Source organism: Chiloscyllium punctatum, chromosome 5 (assembly GCF_047496795.1).
Source record: "Chiloscyllium punctatum isolate Juve2018m chromosome 5, sChiPun1.3, whole genome shotgun sequence".
In the NCBI taxonomy this organism is placed as follows: domain Eukaryota; kingdom Metazoa; phylum Chordata; class Chondrichthyes; order Orectolobiformes; family Hemiscylliidae; genus Chiloscyllium; species Chiloscyllium punctatum.
Genome location: NC_092743.1, coordinates 30595017 through 30610416, shown reverse-complemented (window position 1 = coordinate 30610416; position 15400 = coordinate 30595017). Strand labels below are relative to the sequence as shown.

Below are 15400 nucleotides of genomic sequence, written 5' to 3'. Positions count from 1 at the left end.
GAAGCTTTTCTGAACCTATAGAATTTTTGAAAATTGACATCCGCTCATAACCTACTTATTAGCAACATCTGCTAATAACTTGGGATGAAGTCCACCTGGACCCAAAGACTTGTCAGTTTGCTTGATACCACTTCTTTGTGATTGTAATTTTGCGACGTTCCCCTCTCTTCTACCTTTTTAAAAAATTTACAGCTATTACTGGAATGTTGTTTTGCATTCTCTATCATCTGACCTAATGCATCCTTGTCTGTCTTGCTGTGTTATTTTCAAATGCTTCTGTTAATTGGTTTCCGATGTTTAAATGTGCTGAAAGTTGTTGTTAAATTCTTAAAATCTACTTTTGATCATATTTTTGGTTATCTAATATGTGTCCTATATCATCTTGTATGACTTGGTTTAAATTTTGGTTTTGCGGAGCAGTTTTGTAATTGGAATTGCAGTGGCCTCCTCACACAAATTTGTGTGAAGTGTTGGGAAAGCCAAGAAGCTTTTATGTAACCCAACATTGACAATCTGATAAAAGATGGTGAGACTGTCTGTCTGATTTTCATAATGGTAAAAATGTCTTCTGGTGCATTCTCATCCAGGACATTGGCAAGACCATTTTGTAGACAACCATCATTAACTCTAACACTTGCAGTTTATCACGTAGAAGCATATGCTTTGACTGTTTTGAATCAGTCCAGCCATCCATTGGTTCATGTGAACTTATGTAGCCCAGCCTTCATCAGGAGGACTTCCCTTTTCTGCAGGATTAGACAGAAGGTGGGACTGCTTTCCACTTCAGCTGCATTCAACACATTTAGCAGAGCTCATTTGACAAACAGTCATACTCGTACTCTACCTTGCTGGAGAGAATATTGCTTGTTGAACTGTCCAAGATTTTCACCTTCAAACTGGTCAACAAACTTTGGTAGAATCTTCCATTCTGACATGCATGTGTTTTCCCTTTCAAGAATGCATAATGATACCTGTTAAAAGCCAGTTATATCCCCAATCCGTGCATGACAGTGGGCTGAGGCACTCTTCTGTAGTAGTTTAGATTTGAATACTAATGTATTCTGAAAATCACCAGTCAAGGAGCCATTCGTTAGTCACCTTGTATACAAGTTATTTTTATAGCAGTTTTAATATGCCAGAAAAGTCCAAAAGATACTCATCTATATGAAACACAGCTTTTGGACAAACCAAAAATTTCAGTATTAGTTGCCATGTTTAAAAGCTTGGAAGTAAAAGGGAGTTTTAAAGACCACCTTGAAGGAAAAGACAGGCAAGCATTTGTTTTCCATCTTTCTGTAAATCAGGAGTTGAAAAAATTTGTAGAAGTTTTCCCTGTGCTCGGATTTAAGTAGTGTGGGATGAACTGGAGACAAAAGTTAGAAGAATACAGAATTCTCCCAAGGTTCTATGGTTGGAGCAGGTTACTAAGATGAATAGAAATGAGTGCTTAAAATGGTTCAATCACAATTTGATAAGATGAACTTTTGTGGTTCCTTACTGAACTTGTTGTCAACCATAAAGTCAATATGGGTTTTCTCACTGGAAGCAAGGAAAAAAGTGAGACCTAAGACACGCAAACGTTGCATGAGGTAGAGTGCAGTTCCCATAAGCTACAATATGTACTCTCTTGCTTTAGCTTTGCCCTAGGCATTTTTTCAACTGAATTAGGTGGTTTTCTGTGTTTTGTTTTAATAGGCCTGGCTCAAAATCATTTTGTCAGCACTTCTCAAAAGAGGTTGAACTAGGACCTAATGAAAAGTGAGTTTAGAATAACCTTTTGCAGAAAGACTGTAGTTCACTAGTTTCTTATCCACTTGACAGTTTCTTTCTTCAGGAAATAATCATGACAATTACATTGAAATTTATATGCTTGCTTTTTATAGACCATACTGACCATAACTTGAGCTGGAGAAGTTTCATTTGATGCTTAAATTAATTTGGAAAGGATATGAAGCTCTGTTTCCACTGGAGGAAAGCAGAAGTAGCACAGACCATACAAATTCATTCATCCAAATTAAAATCATGGAATCCTAGAATCCCTACAGTGTGGAAACAGGCCATTCAGCATATCAGGGCCACACTGACCCTCGAGACCACCACCACCATGCCCAAACTCCCCTCAGTCCCTACATTTCCCGTGGCTAATCCACCTACCCTGCACACCTTTGGATCGTGGGAGGAAACCAGAAGAATTGAAGGGGTTTCTTTTGAGGTAGACTCATTTCATCGCAATTTGTGACATCATAAAAGTATTGGAGGTACTATGCCATGTCATTTTGATAATCTGGCTGTAAATCTGGATCTTTCCGTCTCTTTCCCAAACTAATAATCACATTTGCTTATAGATACTTACCAAGTAGTTTGTTTGTTCTTGTGTATAGATTGCAGTGATGCATTATGTATCATGTCATCCGTGATAACACTGCTCATCAGCCATTGCTGTATAGCTTTTAGAATTGCTGGATAAATCCCTTTTGACATGAATAATTTCTCTGGAGAAGGAGGCATGTAAATCTAATTTGAAATTTCATTTCTTTTTCTTGAAAAATTTACACACTTTATGCCAAGGAGTTGAAAAAGTGGATAGAGAGTGGAGGTAAAATATAGGAAAGTAGTAGAAAGTTGTTTAAAATTATTTATGTTTTTAAAAAAAATGCCAGATACCAATTTCTCTCATGCATACCTTCAAATACTTTTTTCTGTGACTCCTTGTATTAATAATCTTAAATGTAATTAAATTTTGGATTACCATTGAATTGATAAAGACCAAACATTAAAGCAGCATTCCTAGCTTAGCTGGAAATGAGGACAGTTCCCAAATATCAGTTATTTAACACTTGAGGTTAATCTGCTGCTTGCAGATTATGTACTCTGGTGAGTAAGCATTGTACCTTGGATAACTAACTAGAGAATGCCAAGTAAAAGCTGAAAGAAGTGCAAATGTTGGAAATATTCCTGATGAAGGGCTTTTGCCCGAAACGTCTTTTTTTTTCCCTTCTCGGATGCTGCCTGACCTGCTGTGCTTTTCCAGCACCACTCTAATCTTGACTCTGATCTCCAGCATTTGCAGTCCTCACATTTTTGCCGAGCATCTGTGGAGAGTTATCTTTTTGGATCAGGTGACCCTTCAGAGCTGATGGTAGCTTGGAAAAAGTTGTATTTTGTACAGAAATTTAGTTTTTTTTGTCTGGCAGGTTGTGTTCTGATTAGGAGTAAACAATAGGTGGAGATAGAGCCTAGAGAAAGAAGTACAGTTGTTCAGACAAAGGAGTGGGTAACAGTCAGCCTTGAAGAATGAATAATTACTAATGGGCACCAGTGATGGATAACAATGTTAATACATGGTCTGCTATTACATACAAGACCTGATATGTGGTAAGGACATGAAGAATGTGCCTCAAACCCTAAAATTGTTGAACTCTATTGATTCCTGAAAGCTGTAGAGTTCCCAAATGGAAAATGAGGTGGTGTTCTTCTAGCTTGCACTGAGCTTCACAGGAGTACTGCAGCAAATCTCAGACAGATATTGGCCAGGGAACAAGGTGTGTTGAATTTCTGTGTCTGTACCTTTAACCCACTCCTGTGTCTTGTGAAATGACTGTGCCCGTGCTCTCAGATCTAACCCTGACTTTCACCATGGATATCCAATCCCTCTACACCTCCATCCGCCATGACCAAGGCCTCCAACCCCTCCGTTTTATTTCCTCTCCAGATGTCCCCAACAGTACCCTTCCACCGACACACTCATTCATTTGGCTGAACTGGTCCTCGCCCTTAACAATTTCTCCTTTGAATCCTCCCACTTCCTCCAGACCAAAGGGGTAGCCATGGGCACACTTATGGGCCCCAGCTATGCCTGTCTCTTTGGCTACGTAGAGCAGTTGATCTTTCGTAATTACGCCGGCACCACTCCCCACGTTTTCCTTTGCTACATAGATGACTGCATTGGCGCCACCTTGTGCTCCCGCGAGGAGGTTGAGCAATTCATCAACTTCACCAACACATTCCACCCTGACCTTAAATTTACCTTGAACAACTCTGACACCTCCCTCCCCTTCCTGGACCTCTCCATCTCCACTAATGACGACCGACTTGACACTGACATTTTTTACAAACCCATCGACTCCCACATCTACCTGGATTACACCTCTTCCCACCCTACCTCTTGCAAAAATGCCATCCCGTATTCTCAATTTCTCCGCCTCTGCCGGATCTGCTCCCAGGAGGACCAGTTCCACCACAGAACACACCAGATGGCCTCCTTCTTTAGAGACCGCAATTTCCCTTCCCATGTGGTTAAAGATGCCCTCCAATGCATCTCGTCTACATCCCGCACCTTCGCCCTCAGACCCCACCCCTCCAACCGTAACAAGGACAGAATGCCCCTGGTGCTCACCTTCCACTGTACCAACCTTTGCATAAACCAAATCATCCGCCGACATTTCTGCCACCTCCAAACAGACCCCACCACTGGGGATATATATTCCCTCCCCACCCCTTTCCGCCTTCCGCAAAGACTGTTCCCTCTGTGACTACCTGGTCAGGTCCACTCCCCCCTACAACCCACCCTCCCATCCTGGCACTTTCCCCTGCCACCTCAGGAACTGTAAAACCTGCGCCCACACCTCCTCCCTCACCTCTATCGAAGGCCCTAAAGGAGCCTTCCACATCCATCAAAGTTTTACTTGCACATCCACTAATATCATTTATTGTATCCGTTGCTCCTGATGCGGTCTCCTCTACACTGGGGAGACTGGGTGCCTCCTAGCAGAGTGCTTTAGGGAACATCTCCGGGACACCCGCACCAATCAACCACACCGCCCCGTGGCCCAACATTTCAACTCCCCCTCCCACTCTGCCGAGGACATGGAGGTCCTGGGCCTCCTTCACCACCGCTCCCTCACCACCAGACGCCTGGAGAAAGAACGCCTCATCTTCTGCCTCGGAACACTTCAACCCCAGGGCATCATTGTAGACTTCAACAGTTTCCTCATCTCCCCTTCCCCCACCTCACCCTAGTTCTAAACTTCCAGCTCAGCACTGTCCCCATGACTTGTCCTATCTGCCTATCTCCTTTTTCCACCTATCCACTCCACCCTCTCCTCCTTGACCTATCACCTTCATCCCCTCCCTTACTCACCCATTGTACTCTATGCTACTTTCTCCCCACCCCCACCCTGCTCTAGCTTATCTCTCCATGCTTCAGGCTCACTGCCTTTATTCCTGATGAAGGGCTTTTGCCCGAAATGTCGATTTCGAAGCTCCTTGGATGCTGCCTGAACTGCTGTGCTCTTTCAGCACCACTAATCCAGAATTTGTAATTAAGCCTGCTGACAAGGGTGATGCTGTTGTCTGGTGGACTGACCTCGACATTATAGTGATTGAGAAGCCTCCCTGCAACCCCCACCCAACCTAACTGCTTCCTTCCCAAAATCCACAAGCAGGACTACCTGGGTAGATCCATTGTTTCTGCCTCACAGAACACTTTTTTTCTCTTCCTACCTTGAATCAATTTTGTTTTTAATCCCCTTGTCCAGTCCTTCCCACTTACATCCACAAATTCTCTAACGCTTTACATCAGTTTGGCAGTTTCCAGTTTGCGGGCTCCAGCCACCTCCTGTTTACTATGGATTTACAATCTCTTTTACACGCTTATCTCCCATGAGCGTGATCTCGGGGCTCTCCGCTTCTTCGTAGAAAAATGTCCTGATCCACTACCACCCTTCTCTCTCTGACTGGGCTTGTCTCCTCCTGAGCAACTTCTCTTTTAACTCCTCTCATTTTCTTCAGGTCAGAAGGTGGCCATGGGTACTCACATGAGCTCTAGTTATGTCTGTCTGTCTGCAGTACATTCAACATTCCGGTTCTAATCCAGCACCCACTCACCACTTTTTCTCTGGTATAGCAATGATATCATCAGTGCCGTTTCTCTCTTCTGTCTAAAATTGGAAACATTTCAGTTTCACTTCAAATTTTCACCCTGCTGTCACCTTCACCTGGTCCATCTCTGACTTCCATTTCTTAACATCTCTGTTCCCATTTTTGAGCATATGCTGGCCACCAATATCAGCTCCAAAGCATCCGACCTCCATGATTACCTTGACTATATATCCTCATCCTGCTTCCTGTAAAGAGTCAATTCCATTCTCCCAGTTCCTCAAATCCTATTAAATCTGTTTTTATGATGTCAGCTTCAGCAAGGTGGCCTCTAAAGTGTCCACCTTCTTCCTCAATTCCGGATTCTCCAGCACCATAGTTGACAGAGCCCTCAGCAGGGTCTGACTCATCTTTCATACTTCAGCCCTCATCCTGTCACTTGTCTCCCACAACAGCTATAGGGTCCCCCTTATTCTCATCTACCATCCCACCAGCATCCACACAAGGCTGATTATTAGCTGTCATATTTTTCCACCACCATGGGGATGTGACCAGCAAATATACATTCCCCTCCCCTATACACCCCACTCCTTCCACCCTCCTCAACGCACCAGGTCTATGGTATCATCTCCTGCAACCATAGTGTAACACCTGACTGTTTCATTCCTCCATCCTCTGTACCAAAGAGCCTGAATAAAGCCCTCCTTCACCTGCATTACACTCCATCTAATCAACTGCATTTACTGCTCACAATGTTGTCCCCTCTACATTGGAGAAACAAAGCATGGACTGGGCGACTACTTTGCAGAACACCTAGATTCTGTCCACAAAATAGACTGAGTTGCCAGTTGCCTGCCACTTCAACCTACCATTGTGATCCCTGGCCAACATCTTCATCTCATGCTTGCTGCAATGCTCCAGCAAAGCTTAGTGCAAGCTAGAAGAACAGCACCTCAGTTTCTGCATGGAAACTCTATAACCTTCTGGACTCAATATTGAGTTCAACGATTTTTAGGCTTTAGGCACCTTCTCCATGCCCTTACCTCACATTAGACCTTGTTATCACATGGTCTGCTATTACACAACTTCTTGATGGCTACCACTAGTAGTAGTTCATTGTCCTAGGCTGACCATTAGCCATTTCTTTGTCCAATGGTTCTTCTTTTTGTTTATGCTCTTTCTTTCCCTACTGTTTACTCCTAACCACCCCACCCACATCTATTGCATAAAAACTTTTTTTCCTGGCTACCAATTTTGAAAGGTCACCAGATGTGAAATATTAACTCTGATTTCTCTCCACAGATGCTGCTAAACCTGCTGAGCCTTTTCAGAAATTTCTGATTTTGTAAGGGAATTCCAAACTTCACTTAGACCACTTAGGAAATGTATTTGCATGTGCTTAATAAAATATGTAAATGTGAGCTGAATGTTTTTCTTTTCTGGATGTATAGATGTAGGTGCCACTTGACTGTGTGCCAACATTCGTTGTCCTAATTTGTTGCCCTGTATGAGTATTGAGCTGCCACCTTGAACCACTGCAAACAAGAGTAGGACTACCAAAAGTGCTGTTAGGAAGGAATTTTGAGGTTTTTTACCTAACCGCAATGGGGGAAACAGAAAAATGGTTCCAAATAAAGGATGGTGTGTGTCTTTGAAGGTAACTTGCTGGTGGTAGTGTTCCTGTGAATCTACTACCCTTGTTCCTTTACATGTTAGGAAGTTGCAGGTTTAATAGGTGTTGCTGGAGGTTCTTTGGTGGAACTACATAGCAAAACAGTGGCAGCAGTGTGTACCGTTTGTGTTACTTGGGAGTTCCATTCAAGTCGGGGGTGGTGTCACGTCCTCAAGTGTTGGATCTGCACCTGTCCAGGCAAGTGGAGAATATTCCATCACACCCCTGATTTATGCCCTCTAGATAGTGGGCAAAAATCGGGAATACGGGAGGTGAATTCTGCTTGCTACAGAACTCTTAGTATCTGACCTGCTGTTGTAGCTGTAGTATTTATGTACCGGGTCCATTTCGGTTTCTGATCAGCATGTTGATAATGAAGGATTTAAGTGAACTGAAACAGTAATGAGTTGAGCAGTAATGAAGTAGTAATTGTTGAGCAGTAATGACTCGTTTCTTGTTTGTTGCAGATGGTCTTTGCCTCGTACTTGTGTGTCATAAATGTTACTTTCCACTTAGCAGCCTGTACTTGGATGTTGTCCAGGTCTTGCTACGTATGTATTTAGAGTGCTTCAGTGTCTGAAGAATCCTGAGTGGTGTTGAATGTTGAGCAATCATTAACAAGTATCCCCACTCCTGACCCTTACGATGGAGGGATGGTCATTGAAACAGTTGAAGACAGTTGGGTCTTGGGTACAATCCTGAGAAACTCCAATTACAACCATCTTTCATTTGTGTTAATTTTGACTCCAACCTGATTCCTATTGACTCCAATTCAATTAGGGCTCTTTGCTCTATTGTGTCAAATGCTGCCCTGGTGTTAAGAGTAGTCACTCACCCCCTGCTCCTAGAATCTGGCTGTATTGTCTTTACTTGAACCAATGCTGTCATGAGTTTGGAGCTGATTGACCCTGAAAAAACACAAACTGAGTATCAATGAGCAATAATTCTTTAGCACATGCCACTTGAAAGGACTGCCAATGACTACTTTCATCACTTCTGATAATTAAGAGTAGACTAATAGGACAGTATTAGGTTGGTTGGATTTAATTTTCTTTGGAATGTCAGTGATTATTGTCTAACAATTATTTGTTCAGTGAGTTTTGAGAAGATTTGTAGCTCAAGTTGAGGTGCTGGATGTAGGTTTGCTCGCTGAGCTGGGAAGTTCATTTCCAGACATTTTGTCACCCTATTAGTAACATCTTCAGTGGGCCTCAGGTGAAGCAGTGTAAATAATTCCTGCTTTCTATTTATATGTCTGGGTTTCTTTGGGTTGGTGATGTCATTTCCTGTTCTTAGAGGCAGTAATGCAGAAACTCAAACAGCTCTGCCAACTATCCAACCCAAGCTTTGGGTCCACTACGTGGATGACACCTTTTGTCATCACTAAACGAAACAAATTAGAGGAAACCTTCAAGACCATCAATGATACCCTTATTGGCATAATCTTCACAAGAGAAAAACAACAACAAACTGCCATTCCTAGATGTCATAGTAGAACAAACAGCCAATGGGGAACTTCAAACCAGCATCTACAGGAAAACAACACATACAGACCAAATATTGAACTACAGAAGCAACCATCCCAACATCCATAAACGACACTGCATCAGAAGTTATTTCAAAGAGCCAAAACACACTGCAGCACAGGAATTGTGCAGAGCAGAGGAAAATCACCTATACCGTGTATTCAAAAAGAATGAGCACCCAGTGAACGGTCTACCAATTTTTCTTAGCAACAAACCCAAACAAGCAGACAAAGCATGTCCAGAAACTTATAGCCACTCTCCCCTACATTTGACATCTCAGAAATGACTGCCAGACTACTCAGAATCCTTGGCATCCTGGTGGCCCACAAACCCACCAACACACAGAAGCAGCTAATGAACTTGAAAGACCCTAGCTTTGCTTGCTGCATGTTGTAATGTCTATTACAAAATTCCGTGCAAGAACTATAACAAACACTACATTGGACAAACAGGCAGAAAACTAGCCACCAGGATACAAGAACACCAACTAGCCACAAAACAACATGACCCTCTCACTAGTATCCTTGCATGCAGATAAGGAAGGGCACCACTTCGACTGGGACAACACATCCATCTTAGGACAAGCCAAACAGAGACATGCACGAGAATTCCAAGAAGCATGGTATTCCAACTGGAACTCTGTCAACAAACACATCGAATTAGATGCTATCTACCACCCCTGTTAAAAAGAACAGGAAATGACATTACCAACCCAAAGAAACATAAATAGAAAGCAGGAATCATGTACACTGCTTCGCCTGGAGGCCTACTGAAGATGTTACCTAGTAGGGTGGCGAAATATCTGGAAATGAACCTCCCAGCTCAGCGAGCAAACGTACATCCAATTATTTGCTCCTCGGATTAATCAGCTGCATAGGTTTTCAAGATTTGCATCTCAGCTGCTGTTTCCAGTTCTTGTGAGTATGTTCACCGAGCTGGGGAGTTGGTTAGCTTGAAATTTAAGCTTGCTGTATCTCTTCATGGATTTTGTCTGACTGGCTGTGATCTCCAGCATTTATTGTTTTCTGTTCAAATTGAGGTCAAGTATGTTTGGTTTGTTTTTTGTTCTTTGTGGTTCTCTTTCCAATTATGTAGACTCAGACTCAGTAAAACAGCTATGTCCTTTAAGACTTGGTCAGTTTCAGTCAGTTGTGGAGAAAGTGAGGACTACATATGTTGGAGATCAGAATCGAGAAGTGTGGCACTGGAAGAGCAGAGCAGGTCAGGCAGCATCCGATGAGTAAGAGAATCGACTTTTCAGGCATAAGCCCTTCGTCAGGAATGAAGAATGACGAATGACCTTCCTGATGAAGGACTTATGCAAGAAACATTGATTCTTCTGCTCCATGGATGCTACCTGATCCTCTGCGCTTTACCAGCATCACACTCCTCAATTCAGTCAGTTGTGGTGCATCAAGCTACTCTTTGTGATGAACAGTGAAATTGCCCACCCAGAGCACATTCTGGGCCCTTGCTACTTGCAGTCATTCCTCAAAATATTTTTTGACATGATAGAGTACTGATTTAATCAGCTTGAAGTGTGTGTGAGATGGTAATCAACATGAGGTTTCCTTGCCCACCCTTTGATCTGCTGCCATCTGATTTCTCCCAATTGTGTATGACTGTCGGTCTGTTGCTTGACTAGTCTGTGGCACACTGTCCTAATTTTGGCAATTGTTCTCTGGTATTACTCAAGAAATTTGAGGGATCCATAACTTTTTGGATTCCATTGGTTCCAGTGTCTAGATCAATACTTCAATATATCATTGATCTTATGCCTCGAACTCTTTCATTTATGTTAGTAGATGAGTTTTATCCATGTTGAGACATCAATTTTTCAAGAATGTAAAACTAATATTTGTTTAATTGGTGCTTGTTACTGACCTTTCCCAAAGACCTACCTCTATGCTAGGAGACATAGGTTCAAGTCCCACCTGTTCCAGATGTGCATCACGTCTGAACAAGTTTATTTACAAAAATACTTGCAGTATATATTATCTGTAGGAAGTTACATTATATTTGTCCAACCTAGCTTTGACAGCATCTTTCCCCGCTACGGGGAAATGTTGCAGGAGTTCCTCAAGTAATGTTCTACGACCTACCAACTTCAGCTACTTCATCAATGACTTTCTCTCCATCATAAAACCAGAAGTGTGAATGTTTGCTGCTGATTGTAGTTTTCAGTACTTTTTGATTCTCCTCAGATACTGAAGTACTTCATGTCCATGTGCAGCAAGAGCTGGACATTTATCAGATTTGGTTAATAAGTGGCATGTAATTTCTTAACATAGACATTGTTGCTTTACTCCTGCTGAATTTCCACCATCAATGGCATTGGGGTACACTCTCTCTTCTAGAAACGTAATGGTACTAGCCAAACAAACCCTACAGGCATTTTGATTTACAGCCTATCCAATCACATCATTCATTCCACTACTGTCACTACACAATTCTTGGATAGCACCTATAAGCTTCACTACTGCAAGTCACCAAATCTTCTTTGGCAGTATCTTTTAAAACCTGTAACCTCTACCTCCAGTTGCATGGACTACACCATCCTAACTTGGAACTATATTACCATTCCTCTACTGTTGCTGGATAAAAATGCTGCAATACTCTTTTGAACAGCACTATGATTGTACTATCTTTTCGAGAAGGGCATCAGCAGTTGTTCAAGGTGCTGGCTCACTGCTACCTTCTGAAGCGCATTTACCGATGACCAATTATGTTGCCCTAGCCTTTAATGTTCCCCTCCCATGGAAGGGATTCTCCTATTCTAACTCCCCCTTTTTAGAGAAGGATTAAGGATAACATGGGAAGCAATATCATAATAATTCAGAGGCTTTGATTAATCATTTGGAGTAGGGATCAGCATTGAATGTCAGTGACCCCATATCTCAATTGGTGAATCTTATAAAAAATCTTTTGAAAATTCATCAAGAGTTACTATCAGTCACAGACTATTTTATCAGACCTATTCAGTTAGCCTCGTTTTTAGGTCGAAATCATGAAAAATCTCTAAGTTAGAGAATCACTGCTAGACCCACAAGAGTTTTTTACAGAATGGCCACAGCCAGCATCATGGGACATCCACAGGTGAGCAGTAAATGTCTGCCTTATAACTAATGTCCAACCTTAAGACATTTTAGCTCGTGGCATTATGTTGGATTAGATTTGTTAAGAGCATCAAGCTTTGCACCCCCTGACAATCGCAATTATTTCTCAACTTCAATATTGCATGGAGTTCAACAAAATAATGATACTTCACTTGGCTACTTTGCCTCTTATCGGGTGGGATTCTAGTGCAGGAAAACGAGAAGCCAAATTAGAATATATCGGGATTATACAATTTTTTTTTTGCCAGATGATTGGCTTCTCGTTTTCCTGCACTAGAATCCCACCCGATTTAAAAGGCAAAGTAGGCAAGTGCGATATCATTATTTTGTTGAACTCCATGCAATATTGAAGTTGAGAAATAATTGCATTGGTCAGGGGGTGCAAAGTTTGATAATAAATCTAATCCAACACAACTCTAATGTTAGAATAGTGCAAAGAAATTTTGTCACTAAGTGCATTGCCAGGCACATCACCTGGTGTGAAGCTTGAAACCTGCCATATAAAAGACATAATGAGACTTGCTTTGAGTCAGTAGACTCCAGCACACACCCCCCCCCCCCCCCCCCCCCCCCCCCCACCCCCAAACCTTAATCAAGAAAAAGTATGTTGGTGAATTCATTGAGAGTGAAGAACAGTTACTGTAAAATCGTATAGTTTGTAGTGATTCTAATATTACACTGCTTTTTTATTAAAGGAAATGTTAGTTTCTGGTTTGTCCTTTTTCTTTTAAAAGAGAATTGTGCACTAACTGTATTTACCATTAACTATGTGACAATTTTCTTTTTTCTAAGAAATATTTGTGAATTAATGTTTCTTTTTTTTTCCCTCGCTTCTCGCAGTTTAACTTTGTTGGTAAACTGTTGGGTCCACGTGGCAATTCTTTGAAGCGGTTGCAGGAAGAAACGCTGACTAAAATGTCCATTTTAGGTAAAGGATCCATGCGAGACAAAGCAAAGGTGAGATTTGTTAACATTTGTCGCTCAAAGATTATTGGCAGTTTTTTTTTGTCTGTTTGTTTTTCTCCACCTGCTTCTGACTTGTTCTGCAGTGTTGGTTGGAGTATATCAAATGAAAAGTGGTTTGTGACAATTTATTGCTGCTGTCTGTTAAGATTGTAAACTTTCAATTTTGTGTGTTCATAAAATTTCAAGATCAAAGATCACTTTCAGAACCATTGAAGTGCTCTTCCATAGAAAACAGTTATGGCTGAGTTATTATCTAACTCAGCCTTAAATATATTCAGATTTTTGATCACTAGCAAATAGTTTCGTTCTCCTAATTCTTGTTAGTGAGAACCCTAATTGAAAAGGAATACATTTGCTGCAAATAAAACATAATATTCCAATACTTTTTTTTGCATCTTACATTCAGTTATCATTTATTTAGTTTATATATTGTCTGCTGTTGACATTGATTGCTGACAGGGCAGGTATTGTTTGTTGTAGTTAATATTGTTAGTGTTGTGATGTTAAGTCCTTTTTTTTCTGCCTGTCAGTCTGTCTGGTACCCATACCTGGCTAAGTATCAGTTAATTGCCTCTGAGTAATACTCATGCAGGGCGCATAAGTTTGGTAAGTAGCGAAAGAAGGGAGCCATGTTTAATTCAGTAATAAAAGCTCAAAACTTTACTTTTTAACTTCGAATTAAAGGCTTTCAGGATCCAAGGGACTTCGCTGAATAGGTCATAGGAACCTTAAGGAAAGGCAAAGAGCACACCACAAAATTGTTGTTCTTCACCATTCCGTAAAGTTGTTGCCACTCCAGGATTGTCCACCAATTCTTTCTTACTCATCAGTAACGTGACAGTACAGAAATGGAAGGAAATTAGGTACCTGATCTCCTAACCACAAGTTGGAATAGAAGTCAGCCATTCACCCCATGAGGTCTACAGATCAGATCTTGACTGATAATGATAATCCTCAACTCCACTTTCTTGCTTTGTACAACTAAACCTCAGTTCCCTAAATGATTTTAAACTCATATTTCCTGAATATAATTCATGACCCAGACTCTATAGTACTCTGCAGTAAAGGATTCCACAAATTCACTACCCTCCAAGAGGAGAAATTCCTCCTCCTCCTCTTTATTATATGGCTGGTGACGCCCTTGCTCTGATATTGTGGTCTCTGGTCCCACAGGCATTCCTGCAAGGGGAAACAACCTTTTTGCATCTACCTTGTTGGGTCCTGTAAGAATCTTGCATGGTTCAATAGTGTTGCCTCTCGTTCTTCCAATCTCCAATCCGTACAGTCCCTACTGCATCTTTTCTCATTAGAAAATATCTGGGATCATTTATATTTGTGATGGATATTGAAATTAATTAGTTTAATATAGGGCAATGCATTAATTCTGACCTCCTGATATGGATTTATTCTTCGCGGACGTGCTTTAAAAGCTATTGAATTCAAAGAAAGCTGTACAAAGTTAATCTTTTAAAGTTTTAAAAACTATAGTTTGAGCTCATAAATTTGGGTGTAGCACATTTTAAGAAACAATTTCATTTGGTAAAAATGTTGAATCATTTTGTTTTCTGCAAACTCTATGATGAGCCAATGATTGGAGTAGGGATAATGAAGCAGTATTTTGCAGACAAAATTAATATGACTGCTAGAGTTTTGATTTTTGTTGCTGTTCTGAAAATGTTACTTAAAGCCTATTAACTGGGCCATAATTTCAATTGTGCAAGCTTTTAAAGTGAAGAGTTAAGGTTACTTACCTAATAGTGGTAGATATAGACATGCCTTATGTGTTTATTAATCTTCTTTATAGACAAGGTATATTGAGTTACACTTGTCTGTTTTTGTTCCTTTTTGGTTTCCTGTTGTGGCCAAAGTTTTTAATTTTGAAATCTTGAAAGTTTCATGGAATACTGTTTTGACAGTACCAGCTCACCTGAAGTGACATGTGCTATTCAGAAATTGCTGCTGTCCAGCTGAGTTTGCACACTGCAATGAAAAACATTTTGGGATGATTCCCAATTTGATGTAATAAATACTAAATGCCCACATTGTTCTAGAACACATTTAACATCAGTGCCAAATTTATAGTAAGTAATTTGGTGTTTTATTCCTGTGCACAGCAACCAGTCATAAAAGCAAAGCTAGATGTCACTACCTTAAGCAGATACTATTATCTTTTTGAGTTATCTAGATTACCTGTGACTGAGAAATGTTGTGCAGTCAACAAACAATTTTAGCCCATAGATTAA

The 15400-nt window shown here is 41.0% G+C and overlaps 1 protein-coding gene across 2 annotated transcripts in view; it reads left to right on the top strand.

The window, feature by feature from the left end:
- The window catches only part of LOC140476958 (KH domain-containing, RNA-binding, signal transduction-associated protein 3-like), a 170287-nt gene that overhangs the window by 54949 nt on the left and 99938 nt on the right, over window positions 1-15400 (top strand). For both annotated transcript variants that reach the window (XR_011960634.1, XM_072569981.1), the window contains exon 4: window positions 13032-13148. Coding sequence is in view for 1 of the 2 variants with exons in the window: in XM_072569981.1 (XP_072426082.1) it covers window positions 13032-13148 (117 nt within the window). In the remaining variant the exon portion in view is untranslated. The remainder of the gene's footprint in view (window positions 1-13031; window positions 13149-15400) is intronic.